The sequence below is a fragment of the Cyphellophora europaea genome (genome assembly GCF_000365145.1).
Source record: "Cyphellophora europaea CBS 101466 unplaced genomic scaffold supercont1.14, whole genome shotgun sequence".
In the NCBI taxonomy this organism is placed as follows: domain Eukaryota; kingdom Fungi; phylum Ascomycota; class Eurotiomycetes; order Chaetothyriales; family Cyphellophoraceae; genus Cyphellophora; species Cyphellophora europaea.
The window spans coordinates 146,762-170,411 of record NW_008481802.1 but is presented as its reverse complement, the minus strand read 5'-3'; the positions used below and the strand labels follow the sequence as shown (position 1 = coordinate 170,411).

At 54.2% G+C, this 23,650-nt stretch overlaps 11 protein-coding genes across 11 annotated transcripts; 6 read left to right on the top strand and 5 right to left on the bottom strand.

Moving 5' to 3' along the window:
• Positions 1-19: 19 nt before the first annotated feature.
• Positions 20-1,681, top strand: HMPREF1541_10717 (uncharacterized protein; the record flags this gene model as incomplete). The annotated part of the gene is made up of 1 exon (XM_008715387.1): positions 20-1,681. One exon carries the CDS (start codon positions 20-22, stop codon positions 1,679-1,681), a length of 1,662 nt encoding a protein of 553 aa, XP_008713609.1.
• A 276-nt stretch (positions 1,682-1,957) lies between these two features.
• On the bottom strand, positions 1,958-3,108 carry HMPREF1541_10716 (uncharacterized protein; the record flags this gene model as incomplete). Its single annotated transcript, XM_008715386.1, has 4 exons — positions 1,958-2,584; positions 2,631-2,808; positions 2,859-2,994; positions 3,081-3,108. The coding sequence occupies 4 exons, from the start codon at positions 3,106-3,108 to the stop codon at positions 1,958-1,960; spliced, it is 969 nt and encodes a 322-aa protein (XP_008713608.1).
• A 1,165-nt stretch (positions 3,109-4,273) lies between these two features.
• HMPREF1541_10715 (uncharacterized protein) lies at positions 4,274-5,527 on the top strand (the record flags this gene model as incomplete). The annotated part of the gene is made up of 1 exon (XM_008715385.1): positions 4,274-5,527. The coding sequence occupies one exon, from the start codon at positions 4,274-4,276 to the stop codon at positions 5,525-5,527; it is 1,254 nt and encodes a 417-aa protein (XP_008713607.1).
• A 3,554-nt stretch (positions 5,528-9,081) lies between these two features.
• On the bottom strand, positions 9,082-9,754 carry HMPREF1541_10714 (uncharacterized protein; the record flags this gene model as incomplete). Its single annotated transcript, XM_008715384.1, has 4 exons — positions 9,082-9,221; positions 9,270-9,387; positions 9,438-9,483; positions 9,561-9,754. 4 exons carry the CDS (start codon positions 9,752-9,754, stop codon positions 9,082-9,084), a joined length of 498 nt encoding a protein of 165 aa, XP_008713606.1.
• Positions 9,755-10,514: 760 nt separating this feature from the next.
• On the top strand, positions 10,515-11,586 carry HMPREF1541_10713 (uncharacterized protein; the record flags this gene model as incomplete). The annotated part of the gene is made up of 2 exons (XM_008715383.1): positions 10,515-10,913; positions 10,966-11,586. The coding sequence occupies 2 exons, from the start codon at positions 10,515-10,517 to the stop codon at positions 11,584-11,586; spliced, it is 1,020 nt and encodes a 339-aa protein (XP_008713605.1).
• Positions 11,587-12,269: 683 nt separating this feature from the next.
• Positions 12,270-14,144, top strand: HMPREF1541_10712 (uncharacterized protein; the record flags this gene model as incomplete). The annotated part of the gene is made up of 1 exon (XM_008715382.1): positions 12,270-14,144. The coding sequence occupies one exon, from the start codon at positions 12,270-12,272 to the stop codon at positions 14,142-14,144; it is 1,875 nt and encodes a 624-aa protein (XP_008713604.1).
• Positions 14,145-16,204: 2,060 nt separating this feature from the next.
• HMPREF1541_10711 (uncharacterized protein) lies at positions 16,205-17,221 on the bottom strand (the record flags this gene model as incomplete). Its single annotated transcript, XM_008715381.1, has 2 exons — positions 16,205-17,057; positions 17,106-17,221. 2 exons carry the CDS (start codon positions 17,219-17,221, stop codon positions 16,205-16,207), a joined length of 969 nt encoding a protein of 322 aa, XP_008713603.1.
• A 1,053-nt stretch (positions 17,222-18,274) lies between these two features.
• HMPREF1541_10710 (uncharacterized protein) lies at positions 18,275-18,549 on the top strand (the record flags this gene model as incomplete). Its single annotated transcript, XM_008715380.1, has 2 exons — positions 18,275-18,485; positions 18,536-18,549. 2 exons carry the CDS (start codon positions 18,275-18,277, stop codon positions 18,547-18,549), a joined length of 225 nt encoding a protein of 74 aa, XP_008713602.1.
• Positions 18,550-18,700: 151 nt separating this feature from the next.
• Positions 18,701-20,074, bottom strand: HMPREF1541_10709 (uncharacterized protein; the record flags this gene model as incomplete). Its single annotated transcript, XM_008715379.1, has 1 exon — positions 18,701-20,074. The coding sequence occupies one exon, from the start codon at positions 20,072-20,074 to the stop codon at positions 18,701-18,703; it is 1,374 nt and encodes a 457-aa protein (XP_008713601.1).
• A 216-nt stretch (positions 20,075-20,290) lies between these two features.
• HMPREF1541_10708 (uncharacterized protein) lies at positions 20,291-21,078 on the top strand (the record flags this gene model as incomplete). The annotated part of the gene is made up of 2 exons (XM_008715378.1): positions 20,291-20,397; positions 20,445-21,078. The coding sequence occupies 2 exons, from the start codon at positions 20,291-20,293 to the stop codon at positions 21,076-21,078; spliced, it is 741 nt and encodes a 246-aa protein (XP_008713600.1).
• Positions 21,079-22,287: 1,209 nt separating this feature from the next.
• HMPREF1541_10707 (uncharacterized protein) lies at positions 22,288-23,144 on the bottom strand (the record flags this gene model as incomplete). The annotated part of the gene is made up of 2 exons (XM_008715377.1): positions 22,288-22,341; positions 22,392-23,144. 2 exons carry the CDS (start codon positions 23,142-23,144, stop codon positions 22,288-22,290), a joined length of 807 nt encoding a protein of 268 aa, XP_008713599.1.
• Between the last annotated feature and the right edge of the window lie 506 nt (positions 23,145-23,650).

Below are 23,650 nucleotides of genomic sequence, written 5' to 3'. Positions count from 1 at the left end.
CATATGTCTGGTTTCAAGAATGAATTGGCGGACGCATTCATCACCTCCCTCGTTCTTGAGCGACGAGAGGTGCCAGATCGTTGACTTCGACGGCGGCGTACATGTGACTATCACGGCATCTGGCCCCGAAGATCGACTCCGGGATGCTGCTAAGGATGCCGACCACCTACGGCCGCCCATGGGCTCGTCGGTTTCGACCTCGACCGGGAGCACGACTCCGACCGTGACAGACGCCGACAGGATCTACAATGAAAAGCAAACCGATATTTCTGCTCTAGATATCCACGCCACCCACCAAAGCAAGAACTCGCGCAGCTGGCATCACGTTCTCCTTCACCCGTTTTCATCATCATTGCATCCCAGGAAGAACCAACCCTCCAACCACAACATTACCGGCACTGCGCGCAAACGAAAGCTTGCCGGAGCAGAGACCTTTCTCCACGCCACTCCAACCGCCAGCCCGCCAAAGCGCAGCTTCCGCATCCTCCGCGGCACTACGTGGGTCGACCCCTCCGACGCAAACCCTCCTGCCTTCACACCAGAAGGCAAGCTCCCGATGATGGAGAAGAGCTATAAACAATGGCTGCACCAGCACCACCTACAAGGCGCGCTGACTGACGAGACGGCTCAGAACCGTAAGCACAAGGACAGCGAGTCTCACTGCGCAGTCTGCGCGGCGTACCCGGAGCTGCAGCAGTGCTGGCGCGACACACCGTCATCATCGTCATCGCCGGCACCCACGCCAGCGGAATCGAGACCACACTGGACAGCGGCCTTCCGCGCCATCAAGCGCTTCTACCCCAACCGCAAAACCTCACCACGCACTCCCCAACCCACCTTCCGCGTCTGGCACTGGTACGGCGACGACATCTCCACCAACCGCGGCCGCTGGGTCGACTGCGGGCCCTCAGTCCTCATCACAGAAGGCCCACTAGACGCAGAAGAAGCCCGGTACCGCCGGCAAATCGAGGCGAGCTGGCGCAGCGACTGCCAACGGAGACGCCAAAGTCGCGGCCCCTTTTGTGGTGGGCCGGTGCCGCTCTGGGTACCCGCCGTGTTCGTTGCGAGTCTGCCTGTGCTGGTACCGGTTGCGGTTGGGATGGTGGTGTATGATAAGGTGGTAGAAGCTGGGGGGCGGTGGTGCCGCTTGGGGAGGCAGAGGTGGGGAAAGGTGAAGGAATGCTGGCTGCTGAGACAGCGACGGACACGGAGTCGGAAACGCAAAGCCATGCCGAGCTTCCGCGTCTGGTCTAGGTCAGTGTTCGAGTGGCGCGACGGCGCACTCAGGCTCGGACGGGGAGGGTGGGTGGACTGTGGGCCTTCGGTGGTGCTGCTCTCGGACACCACCCTAGAGGAGTACTCAGAAAGAGCGGCGGCGGCAGCAGCAGCAGCAGAAGTAGAAGCACCAAACGAAGCAGACGCGGCATGGCGCCGGTTGCAATGGGGGCGTAGCTGGAGTGAGAGCCCGAACCCGCACTTGGCGCCGTCGGAGGGTGGGCCGGTGATCAGGTGGGAGCCGGTGGTGTTTGTGGTGCAGGAACTCTCGTGCGCGTTGGGGCCAGCGGTTGGATCTGTGTATACGCGTGGAGAGCATGTGCATGTGGGAGAGTGCTATGTGGATGAGCTCAGCAGGGATGGGTTGTGCGGTGATGGGAAAGAGAAAAGCTGTGGATTCGAGTGACGTGGTGGCTGATGAAGGAAGCTTCTGACAGCCTTACGCTGCACAAGTAGGTGGGAATTGCAATGCTCTGATAGGAATACATGGGTATCGAAGCTCGCGATACGTTCTTGCCAGACGCGCTTTCAAGTTGCTGTTGTATGCCGTTTTCCGCCTAAACGCCATGCCATCTGTTTGCCGTAACGAATTCGAGAATCGAGCACAACCGTTCTCCTCAATTGCCAGTCATGCTGCTGTGTGGATAGATGTGCAACAGCGGCGCCGATGGGAGTGCATGAGCTACTCTTTGACCTTCCGAGCACGTCCCTTCTTGACGACAGCCTCAGACTTCTGGTCCTTGACCTTCTTACTCTTCTTGGCAGGGGCTGGCGCCTCATCTTCCATCTCGGCATCCTCCTCGGAGTCAGACTCGGCCTTGACCTTAGCCTTCTTGCCTCTGGGCTTCTTCACCGGAACGGGTTCGACATCATCGGAATCATCGGCGGGCTTGACCTTCTTGCCCCTTGCTTGCGTCTTCTTGGCCGGAGCAAGAGGCTCGTCGTCGCCTGAGTCTTCTTCGGCTTTGACCTTCTTCGACCTTCCCTTCTTCGCCGGAGCAGGTCTGATCGCGGCTGGAGCGGAATCGTCTCCCTCGGCTTTGGCCTTCTTGCCTCTGGACTTTCTTACTGGGACGGGCTCGTTGTCGTTCAACTCATCTTCATCTTCGACCTTGAGCTTCTTGCTCTTGCCCGACTTCGGGGCGAGCTCTGCATTGTCGCCGTTATCGCCAGCCTTGCGCTTCCGCGACTTGGTCTTGGTGGGTGACGTGGGACCGACGGCTTCCTCTGTCGCGTCTTCTTTGGTGGGCGACTTCTTGGGAGTACGACGGTTGATGCCCTTCATACCCGGTCGGTTGAATTCGGGGTCCTGGCACGGGTCAGCGACGCACCTCCAAGCTTCAAGGAATACATACACCCCTCCATTCCGAATCATCAATGTGTCCAACTCTGATAGCCTGACGGAGCTTCTCTTGGTTCTCAGGAGTCAGGTCCTCCCAACCGTCGATGACTTCCATCTCATCGTCTTTCTCGAGATCTAAGCCCTCAAGCATGTACTGCAGATTTTCAATCTGAAGTGGCGTGACACAGCCCCTAGAGACGATTAGCAGGAGTGGCCACTTCATCGTTTGAACAATTTGTACCAGTGCTTCCAGTGCCAGGACGTGTGGTCCTTGATGGTGACAAGTGTTCCCATGCGCAATTCGCCTTTCTGAATCTTGATTTCAGCTTTCTTGCAAGCTGTGTTGCGGCATACTGCACGGGCAGTCTTGGCCTGCTCTGAGTCTGGATCAGCATAGTTGCAATCAAAATGTTTGGCGCTGATGAAGGCATATAGGCTTTGGCGTCGGAGGTATGCTACTCACCAAATCTGTATGTGGCTTCCGAAGGCATGGCTGATGATTGATCGGTTGCTAGCCTGAAGGCGGATGAGTTTGTGGCTGAGGATGAAATAGATTGACCTGCTACGAGTGGCGATGCTTGTATGAACCAACACCACTCCGAGGAGCTTGCTTGATACTCAAAGGCTGTCTGGTAAGCAAACCAAGGATGGTTATTAGCTAGAAGATAGTGGTGGACATGGAAGGAACGCGTTCACATGAAGTCGCGCGTTTCTCTATGCCAAGGCTGACGTCACCAGCATCTTCCCCTGTCTCACGCCGCCTTCAATGTGAATAGTCTGCTTCCATTGCTTTGTTCTCTCAGTCAGGGTCTGCCTCACTTTCGCTGAGTGTGATCCTACTGCATGCATGCCCAGTGTGTGCTGTTCCTTGCAGAGGATGTGCTGGTTGCGTTGTTTCACTGTGGATAAACCAGCTATCTGAAGCGTGTCACCTGCCTGTCGCAGTTCCCGATATGCTTTGTCTGCATCGATGAGCAGAGGTGCCTTTCCGAGACCTACCAGGCTGCAATCACGGCCCAACGCAGCCTAGACACCGAGGTGAAGACAGGTGGGGTCTCTGTCTGCCTCTTGAGTGCCAGGCTTTTGTTCTCAGCCTGGTTGATGGTATCAAGGTCCGAAGAGCTACGGCTGCACTCGTTGGGCTAGGTCTTCACACACCTGATGTTAAGAGTCTTGGTATTGTTATCCACTACGATTGAGTCGTCCTTTGGCCTGCCGATTTCCCTGCACCCAACAATGTTCGGGTACATGCTGCAGAACGCTGGATAGTGTCAAATCAGCCCACAGGGGCTTTCTGCTTCCCTCAGTGCTCTACATGAAGATTCGACTTGTGAATCTCAGCACCGGCACATAACAAGAAATAAAGAAACTGATTCACACCACTTAGCCTGCTATATTTGCGGTAGCCCTATTTTGCACTTGTTCGGCCTTATCAAACACCGAAGGCAAGGCTCAACCCCTGATTCGTCCCTGCGCTCGATGAGCCGCCATGCTAAATATAATCTGGCAATAGGACGATTAGGTAGACCCGGCATTTGGCGACAGCGAGGTAATGGTATATAACACAGCCCCGGGCGATGCCTCTTCCAAGCATTTTGTGGCAGCTGCACCAGGCCCCCGTTAATCCAACCCAAGCAGGACCTGTCAACACTCATCATGGCGCACGAAAGTTCACCCTCGACGAGAACAATAGTCATCCTCGGCGGCTCCTACAGTGGCATATCTACGGCGCACTACCTACTCAGGCATGCACTTCCAACGCTACCGCATCCGGACATGTATCGTGTGGTACTTGTCAATCCTTCCAGGGACACAATGTGTCGATCAGCCTGCCCTCGGGCTATGATCTCAGACGCCATGTTCGATCAGTCGAAACTCTTTGTCGATATTCCGAGGCAATTCGAGCAATACCCCGACCGCAGCTTCCAATTCCTGCAAGGCCGTGCGACCGCTTTGGATCACTATGTGCGGGCAGTGACTATCAGGGCGGTCGAGGGTACCAGCGAGACCCTCGAATACCACGCACTTGTCATTGCCACGGGAGCCTCCACTCCTTCACCACTGTTGGGTCCCAATCCCGACACTCCTCATCTAAAGCAAAACTGGGCTGAGTTTCGAAAGGCCCTCCCGACCGCAAGGAGCATCGTCATTGCAGGAGGTGGCCCGGCAGGGGTTGAGACCGCTGGTGAGCTTGGCGAATACCTCAACGGTCGCACCGGCTGGTTCAATTCTAAAATGGATCATCCGAAAGTAGCTATTACGATTGTTACAGCTGGCTCACAGATTCTCCCAGTTTTGCGACCATCATTGGCGACGAAGGCCGAGAAGTTCCTGGCTCAGGTAGGTGTCAAAGTCGTAAAGAATGCCAGAGTCGTCTCTGTAACGCCGGCTGGATCCGGCACAAAGACATTGATCCAACCGACTACGGTCTTGCTCGATAATAGCACGACGCTCGAAGCCAACATCTACATTCCTGCTACCGGAACCAATCCCAACACCTCGTTCATCGATCCGACTCTCCTCACAAGCGACGGTCGCGTGGAAACCAACAAATCCACGCTTCGCGTCGACAAAGCTGGCCCGCGCGTGTACGCCCTTGGTGACGCTGCTTCAGCAGCCCGTCCAGCAGTGCACCTCATTTTCGAGGAGGTCCCGGTGCTCTGCACCAACATCAAAAAGGACTTGCTCATGGCAGCTGGAGCGGAAAAAATGACCTTGGGTGAGGACAGAGCGTTCGGGGAAGATATGAGCGAGACGCAGATGGTGCCGATAGGGAAGAGCAAGGGTGTCGGTGCAGCGATGGGTTGGGCTCTTCCAAGCTGGCTGATCTGGGCTATCAAGGGGCGGGACTATTGGCTCTGGACAACAGGGCCGCTGTGGAGTGGGAAGCAATGGACCAAGGAGAAGTAAAGAGAGGAGAACCTCCTCCGTTGCTTGATATATCCGAGCGCTGAGAGGGCAACGTAGAGTGCACCATCTTCCTTTCTTTCAATCTTATGTACAAGTGTCAAATGTCGCTACCTTATACCTGGTACGTTGCCCAATGTACCTTTCAGTCCCTCATGCGCCAGGCGCTACTTGCATATGGATGTCTTCGGTCCCTCTCTCCTTGCTTATCTGCGTGTAGAGTCTCGCTGCTGGGAGATGGCGGTACCCGGTCGGTGCCAACATATTGCAGCCAAGTGCTACCAGAAATAACGCATTACCAGTCGTAGTATGGTTCGAATCCGCTTTTGGCCATTCATTTTTGTTGTCTGTGGTCGTTGCAGTTTACAAGAGTGCAACAAGGCCAGTGGAGGCTTGGCGCCCCTGAGGCAGTCAGCCTTGCTACAAGGCACAGTCTACCGATGGCCACACCCACAAAAAGAATATGCTCTACCAGGTCTCCAAAAAGGCAAAAACTCAAGTCGGATTTTGAGAAACCTTTCCGGAGTCGGAAACCGGGAGGTTTTTTTCGGTCGTAGTCGTCGGTTTCGAAGAGGCCCAAATTTCACTTATTTCCGCGCCACTCCCACCTTAATTCCACGCGCCCCTCATCCTTCCACCACCCTGTACACATTAGGTGCCAACGCCGGAGTCAACTACATCGAGCTCACCAGAGGGCGAGGAGCAGAGCTCAAAGAACTTCTATTCCCTCTGGCAGGAGTGGAAGCCCCACTCGGAAAGTTGATCTTACCACAGCGCCGACACCGCATCTCCTATCCCAGGAGCCTTTACCAGTAGACCTTTTTGACTTCCATTTTCTCGGTTCGATATCGTTTGAGTCGGTATCGGAAAGATGCGCCTGCCCTCCCCCAAGCTTGTGGTTTAGAACAAGGGGGATTTGACCCGAGCGTCTTTCGTAGATAGGAAATCGAAAAGCCAAAGCAAAGCCTGCCAACCGCCACAAGTCAGGGACCCGAGCAATGCTGGCGAATTCGGAGAGGCGGATTCGTGGTTTGTTGTTGGAAGAGATTTCTGGATCTCTAATATTTGTACTATTGCGTTGTCTAAGGGACTAGTGCGGGCAAATTGCCTCGTTTGCCTGGCAGCCTTGCGGCCGCCTCGAAGCTAGGTGTCCTATCTGCGAGTTCAAGGGCCTACAAGTGACCTTGCACTGGAAATCCGATGTTTCTGGAGACTACAGTATGAACAAAAAGACTTCTAAGCTGCAACTATCGCCTCGAAACATGACACTGGTAGCAGTCGAGTGGTCAAATGGTTTCGCAGAAGGGTAGCAGCTTCAGCCCTTGCACTCCGTATGATTTTTGCGCCTCGACCCACCCATAATCGACCGTGAACATGGACACCACAGTACTTGCTGCTCAGACCAGGCTATCGTTGCCTTCAAGGGAAGCGGAATTGAACGTAGAGCATCTAGGTGCACACTGACAGTTCCAAGGCTGGCTGCCTGCAGGGTGCCAAGCCTGAGGCAACAACTCTGACTGCGCATTAACGAGCAGTCGGCGAATACCCAAAAAAGCCCAAAAAGAACGGTCAACAACGGATTTGAACCCACTCCAACTATCAGAGCTGGTTTTGATAGCGATCTGAAGGCTCATCATGGTAAACCCTGGCGATATGCCTCCTCCGCATCTTCAACAGCTAGTCTTTTCCACGTTACAACCTGAACCTTCGTCTTTAGCCTCTTTGTTGAAGTCAAGCTAGCAATAGAGCGGAATCTTGCAAATACATTCGTCCTAGAGACTGTGTCCAAGGATATACTGCAGCAAGCAGAGCAAGGTAGGAGAGCTGAAGTTGTCGTCGTTGTATAGGCGATGAGACCGTAGCACGGGAACAGATGGAGTCCAGGTTGGTGAGTTGAGAGGCTTTTGGGACATCTACGAATTCTCTTAAGGATAGGGGGACCTGGGGTGTGAAGGAGTCTTTGGCTTGCAGTGTGCGTAAGCCACCGAGCCACAGCTACGTGCTGTCTACCTCTCGCTTCAAGTACGTTTGGAGTCTATGATATCTCCGCCGACTTGATAGAGGATCAGAGAGCAAGGGCATGTAACGCGAGCGATTTACTTGGTCTCTTTACCAACGTTGACCTGCAACCATTCACCCAAACAAATGATCAAGACAAGTCAGTACCTGGGCAACACTTGTCAATTGGAAGCTGGCTCAACTATCGCATTAGTTTTTTATTGCCGCAACAATGCTCTGGCACTCGGCTTCTCCGTCGTCTTCATGACTATTGTAGACTCCTTTAGCGGTGAAGACTTATCATGCTCACTCGGGGAGCTCGGCATCCAAGAGCTCTTTCTTCTCGCGGACCTGGATGTTTCGATATGCCCTGCCGACTATGATCTGGCGCAGGGTGGAGGGTGATTGGAGAAGGGGAGGCAGATGTACGTTGCCATTGCACAAGTATTCGTACTCCGCCTTCAGGTTCTCGACTCGGAGGGAGGGCCAGGCCATGTCGCGAACGAACTTCTCGTTCGGAGTCCTTGGGTAGTGGAACATCGAGATGTTTTCGTAGGTGGGAACTGGAGTGAGTGATATCTTGGATAATCGAAAGAGGGTTCAAGAGAGAGCTGATTTGCTGTGTGATCTGTAGAGGATGTTCTGTGAACGAGTGCGTTAACGGTTGCGCAAAATGCTGATCTGTATGCGGAATAGCAGTAGCGTCCAGAGGAGGGTACTAAACTTATATCTAGAGGGCAGCGTGTGAAGGAGGTGATTTAGTGAAGTGCCCGCGTCGTAGGCAATGCGCCGTCACGGTCTTGCATTTTCGTTTGTAAACCCTTGGTGACGGGCTGAACTGCCTTGTGAATGGTGACAACATTGCTTTGTGGAGGGTGACAACACTGGCTTGTGGACAGTGACTGCATTGCTCTGTGGCAGCCTCAATAGGCATTGCGAAGTTAGTCACTGATTTGTGTTTTGGCTGGCAAAAGTTTTGGTGACGGCAAGAGCCGGTGGCAGCAGAGAGCATTAACGAGGACCATCAATCGCAGTGAGCTGAGTGAGTGGCTAGTGTCGTTAGCTAACAGCTGCTTCTTGCTTTCCAAAGGCTCGGCGTGGAACCGGGCAGTGCTGATTCTTCGAGGATGGTAAGAGCAGATGAAGAACAACATCTGTATCAAAGCATCGCTAACGATTATCAACGTAACACAACGGGGTGCGGCAATGGTTGTTGAAGCGGATCATGGTGGCAAAGCCACTCTGGGGATCCCGCAGTAAAGACACAGCTTAGTTTGACAAGTTGAGAGGAGGCTCCTTCCTGAGCTGCGAGATGGTCTGAGATATATCAGTACAAGTTGTCGTTTGGATAGCAGCGTCCCAATATGACAAAAACACCAGCAAACATTCTGGAAGAGCAAACTATGGCCCTGACTGGGTCTGCTGCAGAGGAAATCATCGTTGCTGGCTGCAAACTGTACATTTTACTACTTGTGTAGTAGGAAGGCTGATTGATAGTCTACAGTTTCGGGACCATTGTTGCTCAAATTCAAACTTTGTCCGCTTGTGCGATCGATCACTTATGGGTTGTAGTGTGGTGAGTCGGTGCCTTCGGGGTAGAGATCTTCCTTCAAGTTGATACCAAGCTCCTCCCGTACCGGCTTGAGCTCTTCAAGATACTCTTCGTATTGCTGGATGTTCTCGACCTTGGCCTTGATACCTTCGTTATGTTAGCTTCTGCCGTAGCGTCAAGGCAATGCGCAGTTACCTTCAAATATTCTGACGGCAGTAGGGTAATCGTTCACTCGGCGAGCAGCCTTGAGCGCTGCAGTAACGACGCCTGGCGAAGGAACAAGATCGTACGCAAAGGCGTTATTTAGGTTTCGCTGGCAAGATTTAGTACAGATCTCCTCCGACACGTTCACATGTGATGTACCTGAAGCTCAAAGACATCCTGAACGGCATCGAATTCCTTCTCGTATCTATTCATCCACTAGTCAGTCCACCATGTACCCTCAGCTATCGGAACGAATTCCCGTCGGAGAGCTGCGGCGCATACCTAGACGAGAATTCTTCGAAGGTCTCTTCCTCGTGTCCGCCACTTCTTCGCACGGCGCAAGAGCTGAAGGCGGATTTTTGGGTAAGGGACTTGGGAGCAGCTAGCGAGGGAGCTCTGAAAACAGGACGGGCGCAGGGTCGGAGGAGGGTGGAGGTGCTGCGAGCTGCCAGACGGAAGACAGTGGTGGACGCCATGGTATGGCGTGGAGTATGGAGCTTGAGAGGGAGCGGAGAGGGAGATGGGAGCAGTTGTGCAGCTGGTAGGAGTCGTGGTGTGAGGTCAATTGCAGTGCTCCTGGCTTCTTTTCGGGCAACTTTGCTGGAGTCAGTAAACCTCAACGATGATTGGCTCAAGCTGACGGCGAGCTCGAAGGGTGGACGCCAAGCAAAAGGGTTAGGGCTCAAGGGTCAGCCCGGCGCTAGGGTTGCATCGGTTGAGGAATGAGATCATTTGGGCAGTCTCGGATTGCAGAAATAAAGACACGATGGTGTTCTGTGGGTCACCGGGCGTCTTTGATTGCTATACTGTACAACATTCGACGCCATGTTCAAACCGAGGCTGAGTTGATCCGCGTCGTATCGAACACGACAGCCGCGACAGCCGCGGCGCGGTTAGCCGTATTGCGCACGAGGGCAAATTGGCAGGTACGCAATCAGCAAATAGGAGGCACCGGAGTGGGTGAGGAATCTCCGGGCTTGGCGGGAAAATGCGGATTGCAACCAGGGGAAAGTTGAAGGAACGATGTGGCCGGCAAAGTCGGGCCTCAACAAGATCTCGAGTACATGTAACCTCCCACCGCACTCCCTCTCTTCTTTCCTAGGTCTCTCACAAAGCCATTTTGCCTTCGTCGAGCTCTGCGCTCTTTTTTCTTCTTGTTCAATTTCGGGTTCTGTCGTTCATTACCTTCTTTCCAGGCTTTTAATTTTGTACGGCACCTGCGAATCAACCCTCGCCATGGACACCAAGATCTCCTTTCCCACTCTCGACCGTCCGTACGGCTTCGAACTGTGGCCTATTTTCTCCAAGTGCTACTCGACCATCTTCGGCTACGCGCCTGAAGACTTCCGCTTCAAAGATGGCGAGACGGTGCTCTCGACCCTCCCCGCGACGCTGACCGCGTTGGTCGCGTACTATATCATAGTTTTCGGTGGGCGCGAGTTGATGAAGAACCGTCCTGCATTTGTCTTGAACGGCCCATTCATGGTGCACAACCTCTACTTGACCATCATTAGTGGCGGTCTTCTTGCCCTATTCATCGAGCAACTCTTGCCCGAGCTGGCCCGCAACGGCGTCTTTCACGCCATCTGCGCTCATGATGGAGGCTGGACTGACAAACTGGTCATCTTGTACTACGTATGCGCCGCACTCTCTGATTGACAATGAACCAAATGCTAACATGCTGCAGATGAACTACCTGACCAAGTATCTCGAGCTGATCGACACCATCTTTCTGGTCCTCAAGAAGAAGCCTCTTACGTTCCTCCATACCTATCACCATGGCGCAACGGCGCTGCTCTGCTACACTCAGCTCATTGGCCACACTGCCGTTTCCTGGGTCCCCATCACTCTCAACCTGACTGTGCACGTGGTCATGTACTGGTACTATTTCCAAGCTGCGCGTGGTGTCAGGATCTGGTGGAAGCAGTACATTACTATGCTCCAGATCATCCAGTTCGTCATCGACCTTGGCTTTGTGTACTTTGCTTCCTACACCTACTTCACCAGCACATATTTCCGATGGATGCCAAATGCCGGTACTTGCGCCGGCGAAGAATTTGCAGCCTTCGCAGGCATGGCCATCCTCAGCTCGTACCTGGTTCTGTTCATTTCATTCTACTTTGCAACATACCGCAAGCAGGCCAAGTCTGGCCGTCCTAGGAGGAATACTGGCCGCGAAGCTCTGATTGCCATGAAGGATTTCCCTGCGGACGCGGCTAAGGTTGCTGAGCTCGGCAAGGACAGCGCGAACGGTGCGATCACCACTGGCCGTAGCAATGGACCCGTCACCCGCTCTCGCAAGGCCTAGGTAGCCAAACCTGATGAATGGGAGTTAACGATACTGGACGGCAGCAAGACAAGCAAACTACAGCGCCTGCCAGGAGACCAATTGTGGTTCGAGCCGCTAGACACCCCACGGGCGTGGTGGGACGGCAATCCACGACAAAAGGCCCGGTGGCGTCGTTGAGAAGGGAGGAACGGCCCTAAAGGCGAAGAAGACGATGTACAGCAATAATTGAGGTGGAGCGATTCCAGACGTGTACGAACAAAAAGCAGCATCAAGTTTTATGAGGGCATGAGGCTCACCAGCTGCTGGTGGGCGTATATGTGTAAATACGCGTAGACACATCTTAATCAACAACATTAGGAAATTCTTGCGATACCATCCTAAACGACTTTGGGAGCGGAACGACTTATATGGTGTAAACAGAATCCCGCCCGCTAGCTCTGATCTCGGATTAGACCGTTGGTAAGGCGTCCAACTTACCAGGTAGCCTCCTTGTACCTATCATCTTCAACGCATCATCTCTTTTAGACCCAGCATCCTCTACCCAGCATCGGCGCGTTGTACCTATACGGGTCTATTGCCTAGTACGAGCTCGATTCAGATCTTCCTTTTGTTGATCACTCCCTTTCGCAATGCTATAAAAGTGCTCGTCTGCAGTTTTGCTCCTAGTATATTCATCCGTTTTCAGACCGCCCTCTGCAGTTATGGAACACATTCCTAGCTTCGACGCTGTCAAGGCGACTCTGGAAGATGGAAAGCAGTATATCCTACATGGCGCTCAGCAACATCCTCGACTCGCGGCGATCATCCTCTGTCTATTTACCACATTGCTCGTGACGCGCGTGTCCACCACCGTTCAATTCTATCTTCACCGCGCCCGCACAGCAAAGGCCATTCACCCTATCGCACCTCCTGTACCGCCTTACTCGATTCCATGGATCGCCAATGGTTCCTACTACCTGGACCTCGTCCCCAACATCCGCCGGCTCGCCCAACGCTTCCCTGACATGACGGCCTTCACCTTCCACATCTCCGGCAGGAAGCATCATGTCATCATGGCTCCCAGTCTGGTGCACACGATGGTGACCAACAAGACTATCATCCCCAAAATCACCCTCAAGCCTTTCATCTTCCGGGCCATCGAGAACGTGTGGGGAGACAGTCGCTCTCTCATACGCAGCATGGAACCTAAGAAACTAGACAACATTCACGGATACCTCGCCACTATGATGCACTCATCTTTCCTCAATATCAATGTGCCAAACCTGACATCTGCACTGTCTACCAATGCCGCCGATCTCGTCACATTCTCCAAATCCATCGTCGACCAATCCATTTGGGAGCGTACCTCCGGCGTCATTACCACATCCCCCAATACTGCTGTGGCCTCTCTCTTTCCCCTGATTCGCACCTTCACTGCCGCACTAGCTACTGATGTTTTCTTCTCACCCGACCTGCTGTCCAACTATCCCGACATCATTGATGATCTTTTCCTAATGGATACCAAATTCGAAGTCTTCTTCGCCGGCTTCCCCCAATGGACGCCCGCGAACTCCGGCCCATCAAAAGCCCGCGACCGCGTCGTCGAACGCATGCGCCAGGCCGTCGTCGCCTTCCACGCCTGGGACCACGGCAAAGACCCCGGGTCCCAATGGGCCCGCATCGGCGAGACCAACTCCGCCATGGCCGGCCGCATCAGAGGCTCCGCCGCCGTAGGCGACTTCGACGAGTCCCTCCCCGAAAAGGACCGTGGGCGCGTCGCTGCCCTCTGCAACGCCAGCATCCTGTGGGCCCTCCAAGTCAACGCTACCGGCATCGTCTTCTGGCTACTCTTCTATGCCTACAGCGACCCAACCCTCCTGCAACAACTCCGCGCTGAAGTCGCCCCTTACGTGAAGATCGCGTCCCCAAGCGACGTCTTCCCCGGCGGCATCAAAGAGAAGCCGCGGCTGGACATTGACGGCCCCGGTCTCCGCGCTAACGCCAAGCTCCTCATGGGCGCCTTCCACGAGGTCCTGCGAATGGAAACCTTCAGCCTCACGTACAAATACCTCCTGGACGACATCGTCGTCAGCGAGTCCGCCGAGGACGCCGCGCTGCACCACAGGCCCGGAAACCCCAAGACCTTCGCGCTCGGCGAGGGCGACTACGTCGTCGTGCCCCACAGCCTCCACCACTACGACGCCAAATACTTCCCAGACCCCGAGAAATTCGACGCCCGCCGCTTCTGGGTGCCCACCAATTCCAATTCCTCCTCCCCCTCCAACAACAACACCAAGAAGGACCAAACCGAGAAAACACAACTCGACCCCTCCCAAGTCGAAGTCTCCTACCTGACCGCCCACCCCTGGGGCGGCGGCGCGCAGCTCTGCAAAGGCAAGAAATTCGCCGAGCACGAGGTCCTGTACATCGCGGCCGCGCTGCTGCATCTCTGGGACTTTATACCCGTGAGTACGGATTACTTGGGCAGGGAGACCGAGGTGCCCTGGCGGCATCCCGGGAGGGCGAGTACGAGTGCGACGGCGAGGCCGGCGAGGGACGTGAGGGTTAGGGTGGAGAGGAGAGGGGGGGTTTGGTAGAGGCTTTTAAGGCAATGGGCATGGGTGCGATGGGCATGGTAGCAGTGTTAGGCTTTGGTTTGCCTTACGTCGCTGCAAGCTATTCATAAGAGCGGGAAGGGGTGTTACACACCTGCCGGGCGAGCCAACTCCCAGTCACGACGCAACAGTTGAACAAAGCCAAAGTACATAGGTCTTGAAAGCATCGCACGGGGGAAAGAGACAAAGGTAAGATCAAGTTTCTCTTGAGCATTATGCAGAACATCAATTCTGTTTCTTCTTTGTTCCAGTATTTCTCAATTCAAGCTCTCCGCAGGACCATCACCGGCCCACTTCTCGAATGCTCAAAAATATCGACCAACTTCGCCGAAGGGGTCTTGAGTATACATCATACAAGTCACCCTCCAGAACTCACCCGTGCGGATTCAAACCATGCCAAAAAGTATCAGATCACGCTTTCTGAGCGTTGTCCCTCCATCGTATTGCTGATGTCGTCCCGTCTATCGTCTCGTTCCATGCCTGTTCCCAAGATAAAAGTTCAATGTTTGGAAAAACCCAAACCAACGCCAACGCTGAGGAAGCCCGCCGTTCTCCCCCAAGCTGTTCGTATGAGACAGACAAACAGGCAGAGAGAGTGCGACAGACACGTAAAAAGCCAAGCAAAAATACATGACCACGTGGGTCGTTCCATCATGGTGACCATCGATGTCATGAGGCGGACGCGCCATCATCATTCGCCTGGCCCTGCGCATCATCCGCCTTTTCAGCCCAGGGTGCCCACGCGCCTTGCAGCCACGACTGCCGGTCTACATCGGCGTTCTCCTCCTGCGTGCCCCCACCAACCACCTGGGTACCCGCCAAATCGGGAGCGACATCGTGCCAGCCAGCAGCCGTCGATGCTGATGGCTCGGGTGCTGGCGATGGCGTGGGAGTGTCCACGATGGTAGTGTAGTAATACGTTGTGTGCCACTGGCCATTGTCGTACGGCTTGACCGTTGTCTCCGGTCCAGGCGTTGAGGCGGTGACGGTCTCGGTGACGGTCGCGTCCGCCGGTGGGGGAGCGCCTGCATCCGCCGCTGTCGGTGCAGGCTGCGTTGGGGCGGATTCTGTTATTGTCACGACGACGGTCTGTGGTGTTTCGGCGGTGGTGATGATGATGGTTGAGAGGCGCGTGGTGACGAGGGTCTCGGTGTGTGTTTCTGCTGGGGCAGGGGCAGCGGTGTCTGTGGGGCCACCGTCGACTGCGACGACGGAGTAGGATGCGGGCTTTGGTTCGGGTTCTGCTGCCCGTGCATCCAGGTCGCGCGGTGAGGGAGCATCGTGGCCGTCAACCGAGACAACGTTGTAGCGCTTTTGTGGGAGTAGTGCTGGGCTGCGCCGGGAGAAGAGTGGGAAGGCGATGGCTGTTGATGCGAAGGCGAGGTGGGCACAGAGGGCGGGCCTCATGGCTGAGGTTGTGTCGAGGTTCGGGCGGGAAGCGTGTGATCAGTGCGAGAATGAAACGCGGATAGATATGTAGAGCCCTGTTGTTCAGTCGAGCGAAGCAATGTGGTACGGGTGAATAAGGTGTAGGAATGAAGCAGAAGTTGGATGTGATGGAAAGTCCTTCGCTACGAATGTTCCTACCTTCCTTGTATTCATAGACTCGCTTAGCCGTTTAATCTGGAGGCTGGCATAGGATTTGCATCTTCCTGCGCGCATTGCAGGGTCTCAGGGTGTTCTGAGTCGAGGCCGTGGTGGTTGACATTCAGGTCCAAAGTCCCAGCCCGCGCCAAGTCCGATTTGTCGGGCTCCGATTGGTCCAGCCAGCCACCAGCCTCGCGATTTTGTCCGCGAGGCTGGGAGCCAGACATCATGTATTTGAGCTGAACCGCACCCAGCTTCGCTGTTGCATATGAAGGCCATTGTCGAGACATGTGATACTCCGTACTCCGTACTCTGTAGACGGAGCTGAAAGACCGGATGCCATACCCTGCAGAAAGTACCGCGTCGGGTCTCAGTGTTCCTGTCGGGCCGGAGACCCACACCAGCACTTGGCGCTATGACCGAGCTCCGCTGGGATGTGCGTCGGATGCTTCAAGTCAAGTCCTCGATTTCGGCTTCCGAATGATCACTTTGTCCCCATCAAGGGCCCAGCCGACGTCTTCTGCCTTCACCAGCTCTTCCCATGTCATTTCGCTGCCTGTGGTACTGGCCAGGATATACTTGACATCACAAGTCATGTAGGTTCGCCCAATTGTCTTGAGAGCAATCTTGCGCAGCTTCTCGGCCTGCCAATAAAGTATAGCTCTCAGATAGCCATCAACCTTTCGCCGGATGCGCCAGAAAGCAACCCAGTCATTAGTCATGATGGATCTCAGTATCCTATTGACAGTCTGATTCTCGTAGCGAAATCTGACCCTGCTGTTGTGTCGCAGGGCGAAAGCGGCTCGTGGATCGTCTTGCCTGGTTGCCAGATCGATGATCAAGTATGATGTCATCTCAGTCAACTCTGATTGTGGAAGAGGATGCTCTTGTGTATGTAAAGTCGTGAGCAAGTGCATTAACGATGGCATGTACGACTCCCATGAGTGGGCCAGGATGGCTAGCCGAATGTTGAAGACGTGGACTCGTTGCGCGAAGACAGGAGATGAGGACGAAGCAGATGAGCCGAGCAGGCCTTCTCTCAGTTTGCGGAGCGCTGTCAAGATGACCTGCAGTTCCTGTGGGGGTGAAGGATCCCATTGTGCCCCCGCCTGTGTCTTGGATGGTGAGGAACTTGGTTGGCGGATTTGTTCTGGATTCAGCAAGAGGTTTGATGTAGTTTTGTTGACTTCATCTAACGTCAGTGAAGCGAACGCCGAATCCAGATCTTTGGAATTCTGAGAGCAGAATTGCATGTAGCGAGCGACGATCTTGTTATAAAATGACTCCTGCACCTTGGGATCGAGTAGTCTGTGCCGCATCAGCAGCAATCTCTAGGATATCATTGAGGTTCTTTACCTGTTGTCACCTTTGGAAACGTAACCCATAACCTCAAGGGTGTCCTGCTTGACTGGTCTCAACCGGTTCCACGGAGCCGAGGACTTGCGTGCCAGACGCGGAGGAACGTAAGACATTGCAGTGCCTCGAGCGCGGACACCGCAATAGGCCGCCTGGAAGCTGCACTCAGTTCATTAGCAATCCTACAATGTCAAAGACATTACACGGGCAATATAGTCGAGGAGTGAAAGCGATGAGGCAACTGCAAGGCGGCGGAGTCTGGAAAGTGGAAGGCGCCGATGCTTGTCGTATCTCGTATCAATCTCTCCCATCATCGCCTCCATCGAGCTCAACAGTTTATCGAGCCTAGCCACGTCAAATTCAGATTCTACAGACTTAGACAACTGTTGAGTAGCTCGCGGACTCACAGAATTTATCTCGAACTGCAGACGTTAACGATATTTTGCTGTCCAGTCCCACATTTATGTTGCAAAGATATATATATACATAGGCTGCAACACGGGCTACCAACTACGAATTTGAAGAACAGGACACGCCGTGGGCATATATTGAGCGGCACATTTATTTGAACGTTCGAAGACACGCCCCTAGATATGGCGGAGAAGCCTACCACTACAGACACAGCACAGAGCTCGTGGTCTTCTTTGGTACATTGGAACGACCTGCCTCACTGGCAGCAAGACAACGCACACATACACGCCTCATACCGCAAGGCATCGTACAGTTATGCTCGCTCGTTCACGAGCATATTGCAACTCCACAACGAGACAATCAACATCTGGTCCCATCTTGTGCCCGGACTACTGAGTCTACCAGCTGGAGCGTTCCTCTACTCGCTTCTTCAGGCTCGTTATGACAAAGCAACTAGCGAAGATCTAGCCTGCATGGCTTGTTTCTTTGTTGGGGCGGCGATGTGCCTAGGCATGAGCGCAACCTTCCATACCGTATCCAATCACTCGCCTCAAGTTGCAAGATTTTGGAATCAATTGGACTACGCAGGTATTGCCTGCCTTATTACCGGAAGCTTCATTCCGAGTGTGTACTATGGCTTCTGGTGCGAGCCGGTAAAGCAGAGACTGTATTGGACAATGGTAAGAGCTGTACCTCACCGAGATCGAGAACAGCGTTGCTCACATGATCTCCTTCTAGATCTGCACACTGGGCGTGGCATGCACTGCAGTGTCGGTTTTGCCTCGCTTCCGCACCCCTGCGTGGAGGCCAGTCAGGGCTGGAATGTTTGTGGCTATGGGACTGTCCGCCGTCTTCCCGGTGCTGGATGGGCTAGCGATGTATGGATTCTCACAGATGCAGCGCCAAATCGGCCTTTCCTGGCTGGTGCTGCAGGGGGCTCTGTATATCTTTGGTGCCGGCCTCTATGCGGTTAGTAGTCCTCATTCTCTGTTGTAGCTTTGCTGACTTGTGGATCAAAGGCGCGCTGGCCTGAGAGATGGCGTCCGGGCCAACACGATCTCATTGGGAGCAGTCATCAGCTGTTTCATGTCCTTGTGGTCATGGCTGCGGTATCGCATCTGGTGGGATTGTTGAAGGCCTTTGACTATCGGCATGGGATCCATGGAGCCGTATGTAAGGAGGTATTATAGCTTGAAGTCCGCGTTGGTGTACGATCGAGCTTGTTTGGGCGGACTCTGCTGCTTCGAAACTCTCTCGGCAAGTCTCAGCTTCATCTCCCTCGAACGGTCAGTGGTCAGATCTAAGATTGTGGCCAAATTTATAGTCAGAGTCTGAAAAGATTGGTCGTCGTTGATCAGCGTGTCTAGAACTTCCTTTGCGTGCTGAATGTCACCCTGGTAGAGATACGCGACCGCGAGGTTTTGTTTCGCCAGAGCCAGAAGAGGGCGGTGGTGCTCCATCGTTGGTCTTGTCAGCAGCTCGATGGCCGCATCAAAACGGTCATCTGCTACGGCAATGAGTGATTCCAGAATGCTCTTCTCCGGGCCGGATATGTTGGAGTACCGGACGATCTTCTGAGCCTCTCCGAGGAGACCCATGCGGATAGATAGTGTCACTTTACGCAGGGTCCATAGCCCGAGCTCTTCTTCCGTTGTCGGCTTGGTGGAATCCAGAGTCCTTCTCGCACAATCAATGTCATTCATTTCGACGAGTGCATTAACTACTCGCACGCCGACCTCTTGTAAGCGTTGGGACCACAGTTGCCGCTGAGCACTGGATAGAGTGGATGATGACAAGTATTCTCTGCACTCCGCACCTAGATCATACAGTGAAGCTACTCCGCGTCTTGGATCTGAGAACCCTATGCTCTGAAGCCTCAAGGCCTGAAGACGTAGATTAAAGGGTACGATGTGTTTTGGGAGAGGCTTATCGGCACTCTCCTCAGTCATGGTTTCGTCTTGTGGCGGCTCCGAATAATAGAAAGTAGAACCCAGGTCTTCAAGGGATTTTGCTTCTTGAGCCGCAAGGAGAATGTTTCCTGAAAGCTCAAGGCACGAGTACCGGATCGAGAGTAGGTGGAAGATTGTTTTCTGATCAGTAGGTCGAACGGCGCCGGATATCAGCACAAGTCCAGCCAAATGTGCCGCACGGAGATAGTCACATTGCGATAAAAGGTCGTTGATTTGCGCCACAGCCTCAGAAATGCTGGTTGAGGCTGGCAGTGGTTGTGGGAATGCGCGTCTGAAGGGGCCTGGAACGTCCAGCTGGGACAATGGATGATAGATGCCAGGTTCCAGGAGGAACGAGAAGTCTCGATCCGTCACTTCTTCGTACTGCTCCAGCGGATCGTTGCCGGAGTTTCCGATGGCCATAGGATGTGTACTATCGCTCGTTGCTGCTCGGACAGGCGACCTTTGAGGAGATATTGGAGACTTGACCGTAGAACTTGCCAGTGAAGGTGTTGGAGACAGAAGGTCATCTGGGGCATCAAGAGGGCCTCTTGTGGATCGACGTGGGAGTGCCGTCCGGCTCGAGGGCTTGCGAGAATGCCCGGACATATTTGGACAGTGTCAATATCGACATGAAGATCTCACCAATGCAAATGAGGCCGTGGCTCGCGTGGTTGAGCGAGTACAGTGAGCCAATCGAGCAACAGTGGAACATCCGGAGTTAGCCAGGAGCTAACGCCCCTGTACGCGAGACTGCGACCGTGAAATGGATCTGGCCACGAGTCCTCACCACGACGCGTGCTTGTTCCTCTGCATCTCACCATCATGGCGCCGGCTAAGAAGAACAAGTACTCGGTCATCTTACCGACGTACAATGAGCGCCAAAATCTACCCATCCTGATACAGATGCTGCACGATGTCTTCACCAAGGAGTAAGTGTATCCTGCGACGTATACATTGCAGCAGTTGACCATGGCAGGAAGCTTGACTGGGAGGCGATCATTGTAGATGATGCATCTCCCGATGGAACTCTTGAGCGAGCGAAACAGCTGCAGAAAGCATTCGGATCGTCACACATCGTCCTGAAGCCTCGAGCGGGAAAGCTAGGACTGGGAACAGCCTACGTTCACGGACTCCAGTTTGCGACGGGCAACTTTGTCATCATCATGGATGCCGATTTCTCACATCACCCTAAGTTCATCCCACACTTCATCAAGATCCAGGACGAAACCAACTGCGACATTGTTACGGGTACGAGATATCGATCGAACCGCGGATTGATTGGTGGTGTCTATGGTTGGGATGCAAAGCGAAAGCTGACCAGCTGCGGCGCCAACATTCTGGCCGATTTTCTACTCAACCCGGGCGTAAGCGACCTGACAGGGTCATTCCGACTATACAAGAAGGAAGCATTGGTGACGGTCATTGAGAAGACGGAATCAAAAGGCTACACGTTCCAGATGGAGATGATGACACGAGCGAAGGCTATGGGCATGAAGGTCGAAGAATGCCCTATCACCTTCGTCGATCGTCTCTATGGTGACAGCAAGCTAGGCGGTGAGGAAATCGCAGAGTACCTCAAGGGCCTGTTGTGGCTTTGGTGGACTGTATAACAGTGCCATGTCCGTGGCTTCAGACTAGGGCCTCCTCATCTATTGTTTGCGAATACCTCATACGAATAAGACCGAGCTTTTCTACGATACCCGGACTGAACGACCCCATCAACATCTGCCACAATGATCTTGTCTCTGGCGCTAGTTGACCCGGCCGCTTTCACGAACGACTTGAGTCGTATGCCGCACAGCAGTGCAGTGTCGATGTCTTACACGCGAAGCCAGCCATTTCAGCGTCCAATCAGTCATATTGATAGTCGATCGCACCATTGCGAACTGATTACTGTCCCTCGAGCCAAGGGGCAGGGATGTCTGTAGGTAAGTAGGGAGGTTTGGCTCGATATTATTCCTGCCTCGTGGACCATTCTCGCCATTCTCGCCTTAGGCTTATGAATCTCAACAGCATCGATTGCGCAACGTTGCATGCTTGTAGCACTGCCACTGCTCCCTTCATCTGCCTCAGCGGTGTCCAGTCAATGCCTCGCTCAACGTCTGCTGCTGACTACCCCCTCATCTTTCGGTATTGACCAGCGGTAATTAACACAAGCATTTCCGAAGCATTTTCGAATTGCCGTGCTGCTCCCTCTCGAAAATACAACAGCTTACCTCAGCCAAAGATGTGCTCGATGGGCTTGTGACATTTCCCTGGCGTTTCTGTGTTGATGCAAGCATCACTTGTTGTTACGACCGTAGTGGACAACGGCGGCCAGAGAGCTCCGGGGAGTTGACGCCAGGTATGTGATTGACGTCGCTGTATAGATAGATCTTGGGGTCTTTCGCAGATATGGTTGGATCAAATGATTGGCAACGGCCGTCTGCTTTCTCAGCTAGTCGTTGACTAATGAGGTGCTGTTCTGATGGCTATGTCTGCGGTCATTGCTTTCGACACCGGTAGTACAGGTAGGAATACCCGGACCGCAACGTATGGGGACCCCCATCGTCCTCAGCAAGTTCGGGTCTGCGCTCTGCTTACAACTGCATGGACCAGCCACTTGCCTTCTCTAAGAGGCCGGCGAATCGGCCATTTGGATGCTTCGTTCGGGGACACGCACAACCAGGGTCATAAACATGGACCGCACCGCCAGACCACCAACTTAGCCCCCATCCCCGCCTCCACCACCACCACCCGTCTTGCCCCCCCGCCTACACCTCCTCACATGCTTCTCCATCACCACCGCCACCGCCAACACCACCCCCCTCTGCACCATCTCACTCATCTCCTCGAACAGCCTCAGCTCCCCCACCCTCGTCAAGCTCCTTAGACTATCACTCAGGAAAACCCCCACCACCCTTCCATCCTCATCCAAATCAACGATCCGATAATTCCTGAAACTCGCCCAGCCCAACCACCCTTGCACACCGTCTTCGGCGGCGCGCGTGCGCTCCAGGCGGAAATGGCGCCTCCCTCCTCTCCCTCTCCCACCGTCACCCTCGGCAGGCACGGCAAAGTCATACTGATAGTGCCTAAGCCAGGTGCTGGTATTACGGCAGCTCTCCCAGCACACGTCGCCGTCATGCGTGTCCTTGCCGTTGAGCTTGGCGAGATCGGCCCCGAAGCCGAAGCCGAGGCGGGCGTCGCGGCTGAAGCGGAAGTGGGCGGCGGCGAGGACAGTGAATTTGGGGTGTGTGGGCGTGGAGGCGTAGAGGATTATGTCTGGGAGGGTGAGGTTGAGTTCGTGGGTTGATGCGTGGTAGAGTGGTTGAGGGGGAGGGGGAGGAGAGGTGGTGGGGTTCGGGGTGGGTGAGGAGGGGAGGAGGGAGATGGTCAGGTCGGACCAGAGGATGGTGCGCGTGAAGAGGAGGGTGCGGACGATGGGGCGGTCGAGGGTGGTGGTTGGGGTTCTTGGAGGGGATGAGGAGGAGGTGGTGGTGGGTGCGTCGGTGCTGCAGAGGGAGCTGTAGCGGAGCAGCTTGTCGTTGTCGTAGATGCTCTCTTCCGCGGTGACGAGTGTGTTTTCCGAGGGTTTTGCGCCATGTCCTCGCCAGCGCGGCAGCTCGATGTTTTCGGCCCCTGTGGACATGGAGTGGGCGTAGGGATTGTGGAAGGTGGTGCTATTGCGTGTCATGGTTGCGGTTTGTGTCATTGCACGTGCGTATGGCCTGCAGGAGGCTTTATGTGTTCAGCGTATCTTTGATCAAATCGGTTTTCTGGGCTGCGAGACGATATAGGTTTCTCCTTCACTTGCACAATGAAGTGATGGACATGCTGTAGAGGCAAAAACACGACCTTAAGCCGGATGGCGCGACTGTCATATATACGTACTTACCTCAAGCCAACAGGTCCCACCCACAGTCTAAACCCTGTCCCAAAGAAGAATACGACGATCCATCGGCCAAGGGATGGAGGGAGTCAAACGCGACCACCACGCATCGTCCTTTGCGGTACTATATCTGGAGGTGCTTGCAGATGAGCGAACAAGGCGTTCTCGAAGGCCAGAGAGAAGACATGTCATTGGGCGAAGGATCTCGACAGGTGGAGTTCTCGACGTATTCAAAAGCGCGAGTAGCTGATAGGTTGAGGTGAGCTCGCTTGGGGCGCAGCGGGAAATGTGGGGATTGCGAGGCTCAGGTC